This window comes from Lycorma delicatula, chromosome 1 (assembly GCF_047948215.1).
Source record: "Lycorma delicatula isolate Av1 chromosome 1, ASM4794821v1, whole genome shotgun sequence".
Lineage (NCBI taxonomy): Eukaryota > Metazoa > Arthropoda > Insecta > Hemiptera > Fulgoridae > Lycorma > Lycorma delicatula.
Window position 1 is genome coordinate 160,315,764 of NC_134455.1, and position 12,923 is coordinate 160,328,686.

Consider the following 12,923-nt stretch of genomic DNA (forward strand, 5'->3'; position numbering starts at 1 on the left):
AAACCTATGATGGAATGCTTCACAACAGACACAATCCACAAGGATGTGGTGTACTGTTAGTTGGCAGCCGTAGCAAGCATAAAAGGATGGGATACATCTGTTTGCATCATCAGATATCCATGAGTGAGCCTAGTGTGCCTATTGGCAGATAACCTTCTCTCGACAGTTATTTCTACATGAAAACCTCCACTGTGAAACAGTGTTCTTAACTGGGTAAAGTTTGTTCATGAACGTCCCTCTTCAGGAAACAGATAAGATCATCAGAAGCAATGCAACTGGTAAAAGTAAGCTGATAAGCCCCAAGAATGGTTATTAGCACCAGTTATTACCAGGGTGTGGGGATTTAGGAAAACAGACTTGATAGATCATCCTCACTGATATCAGAATTTTGAAATCCTAATAAAGGCAGTTACTTTTTTGTATGGATTTGAATACTAGATCGTGGATACTAGTGCTCTTTGGTAGTTGGGTTTCAATAACTACAATTCTCAGGAGTGGTCAACCTGAGACTGTACAAGACTACACTTCATTCACATTCATAATATTGGTCAGTTCTGCCTTCATTTCCTCTTTATTTGTAATATCAAAATGTTTATTTCTTTCTATAAATGTAAACAAACTTGTTATTTTTTTACTGTCATGGTTACCAGCTGTTTGTACTTAATTATGTTAATATGCATTACTAAAAAGTAGTATTTCTTTCTATATCAAATGACACAAATCACACTCACAATAACACTTATACATTTAAAGTTTAATAAAGAATTTACTCAAAATATGGCTACTTTAATTAATATCCATGAATTAATGCTATGGTGAAAAATAATGTAAAGAAATTCTGTTATGTGAATCTACACATATTATCCAAATTCATCCTCTGAAGTAAAACCTTACGATGGTTCTGGAGGCTAAACAGAAAGAGAGAGATATCTGAATTTGGAGGAAAATATAAGTTGCAGATACTCATTTGGAATGGTGCCAATATTTTCACTGAGACTGCAGGGATGTTTGTCATTAGTGGGACACAGGTGGCTATAACAATTTTCCTTAGATAAACAGCCACACCTGTTTGTCCTCAGTCCTTAGTCTATAGTCGTACCTTTCACAAACGTATCTGCATAAAGACACATCATCCTAGGGAGGGAGGCGAGTGTTCTGCAGACATAGTACTAAAGGACTTTCTTCCGTTATTAGGTTTTAGATATTCTCACAGAGAGAATGGAGACGGCAAACATACCAATGAAAAATATTTATAGCCATGTATACTCTTTTTCTGTTGTTATATACAAAAATTACATGCAGATTATTTATCAAACACTCTCTGGTTTTTCTTTTGGCTGTTGATAATTACTACGAAATGTTGTGCCTCTTCAGACACTTTATCTTTATCAGACGGTGGTGGTGAGTTGGAAGCCTTGGAGGCCAGATATACTGTGACAGGCGATGATTTTTTTGTAGATCCTTCATTGGGATCTTGGTAGCGAGCTGCATTTTTGATGCAGCAAAAATTTTATTGGGTGTTGTAGCAACTACTCCAGTTGCTACAACGCAAACCACTCCGGTTTGCGTTGAACCATTCTTGGCCTTTCCACCAAAAATATCTTTCATCTTACTGCACTCAACGATGCAATAGCAGAAGTGAGGGCTTTTACCTGGTTTGACAAAGCTTGGATCAACTGGGTTAGTTTCTTGCACAATGTGCACTCATTCTCTTTTTGTACTTTGTTGGAGAGAGCTTGTACAAAACTAATGCAAAGTTGTACTGGATTCCTCATGTTGAGTGACTTTTAATACTCTTAACAAGCTTTCTGCTGAGTACAAATTTTTAATATAGCCTTTTCTTCCTTATAAAGGGGGGCAGTCCACAGATCAAGCCAAGTGCAGACCTTTACAATTAACTAAGTTTTCTACCTCAGTGCATGTGCTATCATCATGTCCTGCACAGCCACAAAAGCAGTGTCTTAGGTTTGGTGTATATGGTTGCTTGTGGACAGATAGGTAGCCAATTCTTATTAACTCAGGAACAGTTGGAGTCGAGAAGGTTTAGAATGATGTCACATCAACACCATTTTCCTTTCTCATGATCCTCTGCACAGATGGAACAGATTGTGGTGATAGCTCTGTAGATATTTCTGATAAATCAATATCAGCCAAGTCAAGGCAGAAGATCACTCACTCAAGGGACTCCAGCAAGGGCTGGAGTCAAGTGTATTGTGGGATTCCAATATCACTTTGTCCTTTCTTATATATCTAAGAGCTAGGAGCTTCAAACTTTGCTCATTGTTATTAATCTCAACCATAAGGGTGCCACTCCTAAGTTTTTTGATGGATTTTGGTGAGCCACAAGCTGTTACCACACACTTATTTATTAGAAATGGAGAAACTTTATTAAAGGACCTATCTACCTTCCGCTTTATATCTAACAACAAGGAAATGCATATTAGATATTTTTATTTTTTCTGCCACGTTTCTAAATTCCAGATTTGTTGGTTTTTTCAAGTGAACCAACAACCACAGTAGGATTACAGATTGGAAATGACATACGATATCTACGAGTACCAGTGATAAAAAGGACCACTCCAGCAGAGCGCAGACGTACTTGAGCTAGAGCTAAAGCTAACTACAACTGGGTTCGCCCAGGTACCCAGAGAACATTGTTTGAGACTCACTACATAAAGCCATCCACCCTTCAGCATGATAGTTTCCAGCTTGGGTTATGACTGCATTTCGTATACCACAACACCACTGAGGGTAAATGTAATAACAACAGTGTAGGATGTTGTTGTGTAAGGGTATATGTTGTAATTCGTGTAGTGTTCTTGGTGTATTGTATGTGTATAGTATAAAGTGTTCTGCAGCTCTGTGTGTAATGGGTGAAAAGCTGCAGAGGCTAGGCCCATGGGATGCCAAACCCCAATTTCACTTCCAATCCGTTATACCAATCCTCTTTTAGGATAATTTCTACCCCATTTTTAATTTTTTACTTCCACTCCACAGCAACTTATAACCTCCTCTTACTTCCTTACTCCCCTTCCCATGTCATTTTGTCTCGCTCAACCCTAAAATATGCACACCTTTAGCAATCACTGTGTCTACTACTTCCTCCAACTTCCAGTCAATGTCCCCACATTCACTATTTCAATCATTAGCTTTTCTATGTGCCTCTCAATCTATTTGCCTATTATATACACATTATCTTAAAAATGCTGTAAAACAGCATCTCATAACTCTACATTAAATTTATTTCTTAATTTATGAAAAAAGAGGCATAAATTTTCATACATTGGCCACAACCCATGAAGACATTATCTTAAACTGTTTTGTCAATGCTGAAAGACTATCATTAGAGTCAATGTCCCCACATTCACTATTTCAATCATTAGCTTTTCTATGTGCCTCTCAATCTATTTGCCTATTATATACACATTATCTTAAAAATGCTGTAAAACAGCATCTCATAACTCTACATTAAATTTATTTCTTAATTTATGAAAAAAGAGGCATAAATTTTCATACATTGGCCACAACCCATGAAGACATTATCTTAAACTGTTTTGTCAATGCTGAAAGACTATCATTAGAGTCAGCTATATCTGAAACATAATTATTTTTTTATTACCTGCATCTGGTATTGTAAGCAATGCAGCAACTGCTCTCATTGCTGACCTTTTTAATTCATCCTGTTTTTCATATTCCTGTTTAACTGAATTTGCTTTTACTTTTAATGTACAAGTATGACGTAATGGATCCACTAGCCTTTCCAGCCCTACATAAAAAAAAAAAGTTAGCTGTAGATACTAGTACAAATGTAAAAGTAATTCTAAAATTCAAATGTAGAAATTAAACTTAAATTTCTGTTTCAAGAGAGTGAAGCTAAGGCTTTTTTTTATTTTTAACTCTATAAACCGTCTTGGATATTGAATTTTTTATAATCTAAGTCGACTGAAAATGATTTAAAAATGAATCTTAGTTTTTAAATACTCTAACCCATATATATAAATATACGTGTCTGATTTAATACTCAAAAGGCACAAAATCGATACAGAAATTTTCAGTATTTGATTTTGTAGTAAAAAATTCTTAAATATCATAAAAGACTAAAAATCTAAACTTATAAAAGACAAAGTATTATCAAATTATATGTAAAAAATGAGATGGTTACTGTATAACAAAACAGTTACTTGCAAACTGCAAACTGAATACAATACTTGCACAAAAATTAAAGTTTATTATCTTATTACATATAAAAGTTTATTTTTAAACCTACCTAATAGAGAATAAAAAAATGCAGAAATAAAACTAATTAAACAGGCATGGCTGTCTTGTCTGGCTTGGTATGATTGGAATGTATAATACTAAAAATGTTTTAATTACAGAGTGATAAATCCTGTATCAGAATAATCCTATTAGTAAACAAAGAATCTGCTACTAACCAGAAATTAAAAAAGAAAACTAAATAATACATACATAATATTACTGACATTCATCTGCTGGATAAAATTATTATGGATTAAAAATCATATGAACAAAGTAATCTATTTTGAACTGTTTGGATGTAATCTATACTATATTATTATAGACATCAACACAGTTCAAAATACTTTTTAATATATTTTAAATATAAGACATGTGCCATTAAATCTACAGTAAGATAATTATGATTTATTTAAAGGAACACTTGCACTGAACTCTGATAGCTATAACTTTAGAAAGAAGTCAGTGATTTTGTTAGAATAAACACAGCTAGTTTCACAAAAGTGCTAAATTTGTTAACAAGTATCACTTAAAGTTAATTAGTAACCGAAAAGGCATAAAAAAATTAAAATTTCTTAAAACTGATGATTTTTGCTCAGTGGAGGAGTTTCTATATAAAGAAAGCAGTCAACATATCCAGCCTCAACAATCACAAAAGTTAAGTGCACCTAAAGCTTGATCTTTTACATTTCACATGTATAACAAAGGAATATTTCAATCAAATTTAAATTTGAGATTTTCCAACAAAATCCTGCATGATAGCTTCCCACTGTCATTTGATTTTTTAGTTTAAGATTTTTTTTAATATTTCAAAATATGTATTGGCATTCACAGTAGTTCCACAATCACTAATTTTGACAAGCAAGAACCATCTTTTCCCCCCCCCAAAAAAAACATTGGCAATAAGGCTTTTTACCAAACATTCTTGTTTGAACTTCTTTGTCTAGGGTGTGATGAATGCTGCCACTGCACTGACTGCTGTTTTGTCTCAACATTTGAATAAGGAATTGAGTTTCATCTCTGGTAACATTGTGATCAAGGAATTCATCACCTTCATTTTTGTAATGCTGTTAAAATTCATGTACTGTAGCAAGACTTTTTTCTTATATGTTAACATCCTTGGCACCAAGTGAGCACACAATTTTCTATAATCCAATTTTTCAGTCAAAACTTCAAAAAAAAAAAAAAGATCGTGAAACATCAATTGTGACTTGGTGAAAAGCCAGTGTTCTTGAATTTTTTGTCAATTTTTTTCAGTCAAATCATCTGTTATCACATACAGCTGGCTGCAAACGTTCATCATGTTCATTTGTCTTTCTCAAAATAAACAGCATCACTGTTTTACTTTAGCATCACTCACAGTATTTGGCCCATAAATGCTAAAAATTTGCCGTAAAACTGGTTTTTGCCATAAAAAATCTGATTATGCCTTGTACTTCATCCTTGGTGGGATCACAAGTTGTAGCACTCATCATTATAAATGGATGAATATAAACAACAAAATGACTAAACTATTATTGCTAACAGCTGACTATTGACTGAAATAACTGAGCTATGCAAGCACCATCTACTTACATCGTGTACATAAGCGGCAAATTCAAAACAAACCTTGGTTTGCCCTTATGAACTCAAAGGCACTGTCTTATTTAAAGATAGTGTTTAAAAACAAAGTTTTCATTGTTTTATTAAGAGAATAATCTTATAAAACTTTTACATACCACATAAAAATATATATTTATATCTTGCTAACTTAAAACAAATTACTTGACTGTACATATTAGTATACAGAAAAAAAGTTACGCTCTATAAAACTCATAAACAATACAAATTTAACACATCATACTGATGGATGACTTTAAATTGTTAATACAATAATGTATTACTACTTACGTCATTTTTACTATAAATAAGACATTGTTAACATAAACCTACATCTGCAACGTAAGATTAATAATATAATTTTAAACAATTAAATAAATTTAATCAATAAATTCAAGACGCATAGCGATAGAGTCATTGTAATAAGGATAAATTCAAAACCTAAACCGACAACGATTGTTAACGTCTATATGCCTACAAGCGCCCATGATGATGATGAGGTAGAATGTGTATACGAAGAGATTGATGAAGCAATTAAACACGTAAAAGGAGATGAAAATTTAATAATAGTTGGAGATTGGAATGCAAGCATTGGAAAAGGCAAGGAAGTAAATATAGTGGGTGAATACGGGCTGGGCAAAAGGAATGAAAGAGGGGACCGACTTATAGAGTTTTGCACGAAGTATAATTTAGTAATTGCCAACACCCAATTTAAAAATCATAATAGAAGAATATACACTTGGAAAAAGCCAGGCGATACTGCAAGGTATCAGATAGATTATATCATGGTTAAGCAAAGATTTAGAAATCAACTCGTGGACTGCAAAACTTACCCTGGAGCAGACATTGATAGCGACCATAATTTGGTGATAATGAAATGTAGATTGGGGTTTAAAAACCTGAAGAAAAGGTGTCAGATGAATCGGTGGAATTTAGAGAAGCTTGAGGAAGAGGAGGTAAAGAAGATTTTTGAGGAGGACATCGCTAGAGGTCTGAGTAAAAAAGATAAGATAGAAAATGTAGAAGAAGAATGGGAGAATGTTAAAAAGGAAATTCTTAAATCAGCAGAAGCGAACTTAGGCGGAATAAAGAGAACTGGTAGAAAACCTTGGGTTTCAGACGATATATTGCAGCTGATGGATGAACGTAGAAAATATAAGAATGCTAGTGATGAAGAAAGTAAAAGGAACTATCGGCAATTAAGAAATGCTATAAACAGGAAGTGCAAACTGGCGAAAGAAGAGTGGATTAAAGAAAAGTGTTCAGAAGTGGAAAGAGAAATGAACATTGGTAAAATAGACGGAGCATACAGGAAAGTTAAGGAAAATTTTGGGGTACATAAATTAAAATCTAATAATGTGTTAAACAAAGATGGTACACCTATATATAATACGAAAGGTAAAGTCGATAGATGGGTGGAATATATTGAAGAGTTATACGGAGGAAATGAATTAGAAAATGGTTTTATAGAGGAAGAAGAGGAAGTTGAGGAGGATGAAATGGGAGAAACAATACTGAGATCTGAATTTAAGAGAGCATTAAAAGATTTAAATGGCAGAAAGGCTCCTGGAATAGACGGAATACCTGTAGAATTACTGCGCAGTGCAGGGGAGGAGGCGATTGATAGATTATACAAACTGGTGTGTAATATTTATGAAAAAGGGGAATTTCCATCAGACTTCAAAAAAAGTGTTATAGTAATGATACCAAAGAAATCAGGGGCAGATAAATGTGAAGAATACAGAACAATTAGTTTAACTAGTCATGCATCAAAAATCTTAACTAGAATTCTATACAGAAGAATTGAGAGGAGAGTGGAGGAAGTGTTAGGAGAAGACCAATTTGGTTTCAGGAAAAGTATAGGGACAAGGGAAGCAATTTTAGGCCTCAGATTAATAGTAGAAGGAAGATTAAAGAAAAACAAACCAACATACTTGGCGTTTATAGACCTAGAAAAGGCATTCGATAACGTAGACTGGAATAAAATGTTCAGCATTTTAAAAAAATTAGGGTTCAAATACAGAGATAGAAGAACAATTGCTAACATTTACAGGAACCAAACAGCAACAGTAGCAATTGAAGAACATAAGAAAGAAGCCATAATAAGAAAGGGAGTCCGACAAGGATGTTCTCTATCTCCGTTACTTTTTAATCTTTACATGGAACTAGCAGTTAATGATGTTAAAGAACAATTTAGATTCGGAGTAACAGTACAAGGTGAAAAGATAAAGATGCTACGATTTGCTGATGATATAGTAATTCTAGCCGAGAATAAAAAGGATTTAGAAGAAACAATGAACGGCATAGATGAAGTCCTACGCAAGAACTATCGCATGAAAATAAACAAGAACAAAACAAAAGTAATGAAATGTAGTAGAAATAACAAAAATGGACCACTGAATGTGAAAATAGGAGGAGAAAAGATTATGGAGGTAGAAGAATTTTGTTATTTGGGAAGTAGAATTACTAAAGATGGACGAAGCAGGAGCGATATAAAATGCCGAATAGCACAAGCTAAACGAGCCTTCAGTAAGAAATATAAGTTGTTTACATCAAAAATTAATTTAAATGTCAGGAAAAGATTTTTGAAAGTATATGTTTGGAGTGTCGCTTTATATGGAAGTGAAACTTGGACAATCGGAGTATCTGAGAAGAAAAGGTTAGAAGCTTTTGAAATGTGGTGCTATAGGAGAATGTTAAAAATCAGATGGGTGGATAAAGTGACAAATGAGGAGGTATTGCGGCAAATAGATGAAGAAAGAAGCATTTGGAAAAATATAGTTAAAAGAAGAGACAGACTTATAGGCCACATACTAAGGCATCCTGGAATAGTCGCTTTAATTTTGGAAGGACAGGTAGAAGGGAAAAATTGTGTAGGCAGGCCACGTTTGGAATATGTAAAACAAATTGTTAGGGATGTAGGATGTAGAGGGTATACTGAAATGAAACGACTAGCACTAGATAGGGAATCTTGGAGAGCTGCATCAAACCAGTCAAATGACTGAAGACAAAAAAAAAAAAAAAAAAAAAAATCAATAAATAAAAATAATTTGAAAATAAGGTACATCTTGTAACACAATTAGTTTTAATATAGAGATTTTAAAGCAATTACTTTGTAATTTCTTCCAGAAAACATATGCCTAAAATTTAATATGATTAATTATATCTCTGTCATATTATCAAAATACAGTAATTAATGTAATAATACATTACAGTAATAATACACTTTAATATATTAAGTTATTTGATAATGTATGGAAATTTTTGGTAAACGCTATTAAAATGAAATAATAGTATAACTTATTTCTTATGTTAAAATAGCTAATTTATGTAGATGTTCTTATCATTTAGTTATGGTTTTAATGTCTTTATGATTTAAAAACAGCTACAGCTTATAATTTGTAATGTTTGGCTATAGATACAAGATTCAAACAGTTATTCATCATATCATTTGGCACAGTCATTACTGATGGATTAATAGAAAATTAATAATTATCTTCACTACTTTTAAGTTGCAAAATAAATATTTATTAATATGGTTAATACAAATAATTCAGCAAAGCTGGGCTTTGGACATCTACGTTTTGGTTTCGAGCACAAAGTAAATATTCATTTTTTGTAACAAAATATTTTCTAACAGAAAACTATAACTTTTGAACAATTAATTTCATTTTACTTATTTTATTTCTTAAGATTTATATACTCACTTTGTAGAACAGCAGTAGGTGTTAATTGAGCCAATCTGGCAACCATCAAGTACGTTAACATTTTGATATCATAATGGTCCTTTAAACCATGCTCAAGGTGATTAAGGAACTCAAATATGTCTAGGCGATCCAAACAAGAATCCAATAAAGTATACATACACTCAAAAGCAGCCTTACGTATATCCAATCCATCATCAACTGTATGTTTAAATGGTCCCATTTCTACTTCTCTAATCAGCTCTTTCTAAAAGAAAATGCACATCAAACAATAACATAAAATATCTGTATGACAATTCAAGATATACAAATTATTACTATTTTTCAAAATATATTTCAAGAAGCAATTGACAGCTAGTTATCCACAAACAAAATGGCAACAACTTGGACCAGTAAAACTATATCACCCATTTAACTTTAGTGATCTATAGAAACAGGTTTATTAAACATTGGTTAATGAATAATGACACATCAGTATTTGAATAATCTTTCTTTATAACATTAAGAACATCTTTACTATAATTACAATTTGGCAATATTAGTTACTACTAAGCAGCATCAAACATTTTCTATGTAATAACATATTTTTAATCAATGAGGCCATTGGTTATTAGCATGTATATCAGTATAAGTACAGTTCTGTGCTTTCATCCTATTTTTAAACTAAATTTCAGAAATATGATTTTTTACTTAATATATTTACATTACAAATATACTTTTATAACAAACCCTTATCTTTCATCACTTCATTCAGAAACTTCCAAAGGTAAGGACAACTAAAAATTATCCCATACTAAAAAATTAAGTTGGCAAAAACAATTTGTTTTAAAAATGTTACATTTTTATTTATAATATAATATGTCTTAATTATTACAAACTAAAAATGTATTTCATAAAAAACAAATGAGAATACATTTTTGGTATTTAAGTATCAAAGTTTCTGGACTTATTTATTGCAGATCTATTTATGATCTTTTGGGGCTTTTGTATAATTTTTTTGTAAGCGCAGCAACTATAAAATATTACTGGCATATTTAAAAGATTAATAAGTTTTTAAAATATATTAATTAATGTGTTTTTAATAATTATATTTATATGTTTAAAAAACTAAGAAAAGCCTACTATACTGAAAAAAAAGTGCTTAAAGAGAAATGGAATTCTTGCTCTTCACATCAAAATTCACTCCTGGATTATGTAGAAAAACAGGAAACTGTTACATGAAACATGATTTACTTACACTATTAACATGTTTTATTTAATGAATATGTCTGCTTACTGAAAATTATTTATATAGGAAAATCTAATAAGTTAACGTTTACAATAATTAAAAGAATGCTTTAATGTGGTGATTACACTATTTTACACCTGGTATATAATAAGTACTATTCTGTATATAAATGAAAGTATGCAGGATGGCAACGCATAATTAATGGGATCATGCCGCTGAGCAATAAGTAAAACAACTGATAAGAAGAATAAGAAGTATTTGATTCCAGAAGTATTCTCTATTTGAACACCACACAGAAACTGAAAAAATCAATTTATACAACAAATTACAAAACAAAAGATATTAAAAAAAAATATATTTAAAAATAGAACAATTCACTAATTTAACTTATATAATCTAAAACCAAACCAAATAAATCATTGGTTATACACAGAGAAGAAAATTAAAAAAGTAAGAAAAAATGAAACAAGTTAAATAATCTTACCCTTATCTTTGTTTCACTGTAAAGCTGAGGTAGTACAGTATCCAATAAATCTCTAATTAGTGATGGTTTGTTATGTGCAGCAGAATTAAATGCGACTAGTGCAACCCTTCTAACATTTAGATCAGGATCTTGTAGAGCTCTCAGGAACTGACCAATATTTGCTCTAAGAAGTGGGTCAATTGCTTGCGGCTACAAAAAAAAAAAATTTTGATACAATATAGAACATTAAAGACAATAATATGAATGATAATACATGCATAACTGTGTAGAATATCAAAGTTTTAATTTATAAGCATTTTTGAGGATATTAGTAGAATAACTTGTTTTTGCAGTTTTGTTTTATAAAATCATAGGATTGAAATTAAAACAAAAATCTTAATCACAGTATGGGTATGTTTTTAATTTTAATGGAAAGTGATCCAGGGAAAATGAATGAGTTAGAAAAAATACCATGACTCTAGTCTGATAAAGAAATTAGAGTGGAAATTTCATTTTTCCTAAGGCCAAAGAAATCAAAACAGTTGAAAAACAAAATCAGTCTTCTTTTTCTACTTACTACATTATTAATACACAATATTATCAAATAATTTCAGTCATTTCTATGAAGAAATTATATTAAATTACAATAATGCTGTTAAACAGAAAGTTGCCTTTCATTTAAATTTATACCATAGACAACATAAAAAACCAATATCGACAATATACATGCAAATAACTCATAAATAAAGGCTTTTTAAGCAACTCTATGTGATTTCCTATTTAGATAAATTAGAAAAAACTTCAGAATGAAGTGTTTTATAAACTAACATCTTTAATATTTATTGTATAACTACCAAATTACAAGAGGATATTACAGCTCCAGTTTATTCCAGTAAGAAAGTATGATAAGAAATAGGATTGTAAAATTATCAAGAAATTTGTCTACAATTTTTTTTCAGCTATCTGGTCCATACGAGGTGTGTTCAAAAAGAAACAATAATTTTGAAATTTCACGGATTGTAGTCTTTCAATTCTCAGGAATTTTTTGTTGTTGTATTGGTAAACATGTCTGAAAAGTATCTGTACATTTTTAGCCATATTGGATATTTAGTCTGTTGTCAGCTGTCAATAGGATAACACGTGTTTTGGTACGATCGGCGATTTATTATTTGCATATATAATGGATCAGAAAATTTGCATTAAATTTGGTTATAAGACTGAAATAAAGTGTCGCAATGTTTTAAAATTGCTAAATATTGCTTTTGGTGAGTCTGCTACGAGTAAAGCAAAGGTTTATGAGTGGTATAAGCACTTCCAAGAAAGTTTTGAAGATGACAAGCACCCTGGACGCACATCACCAACTGATGAAAACGTGGAAAAAGAGAAAGAAATGATTATGAATGATCGCTGAATCATAATCAGAAAAGTTGCTGATGCTGTTGGGATATCAACTGGCTCATGACATAACATTTTTTCAGATGTTTTGGGTATGAAATGTGTAACAGCAAAATTTTTTCCAAAATTGTTGAATTTCGAACAAAAATACCGGCGAATGGAAGTTTCTCAGGAGTCGCTAAATGAAGTCAACAATGATGCAGAACTACTGAAACTTCTCATAACAGGTGATGAAACATGGGTTTATGAAATGATGTTGAAACTAAGGCTCAATCATCCC

General features: G+C 31.6%; 1 protein-coding gene across 1 annotated transcript in view; it reads right to left on the reverse strand.

The window, feature by feature from the left end:
* Cand1 (Cullin-associated and neddylation-dissociated 1) overlaps positions 1–12,923 on the reverse strand; it is a 118,280-nt gene that overhangs the window by 6,484 nt on the left and 98,873 nt on the right. The window contains exons 19-21 of the mRNA XM_075365910.1: positions 11,270–11,458; positions 9,561–9,804; positions 3,620–3,766 (exon numbers count right to left, since the gene is read on the reverse strand). Of these exons, the coding sequence (XP_075222025.1) occupies positions 3,620–3,766; positions 9,561–9,804; positions 11,270–11,458 (580 nt within the window). The remainder of the gene's footprint in view (positions 1–3,619; positions 3,767–9,560; positions 9,805–11,269; positions 11,459–12,923) is intronic.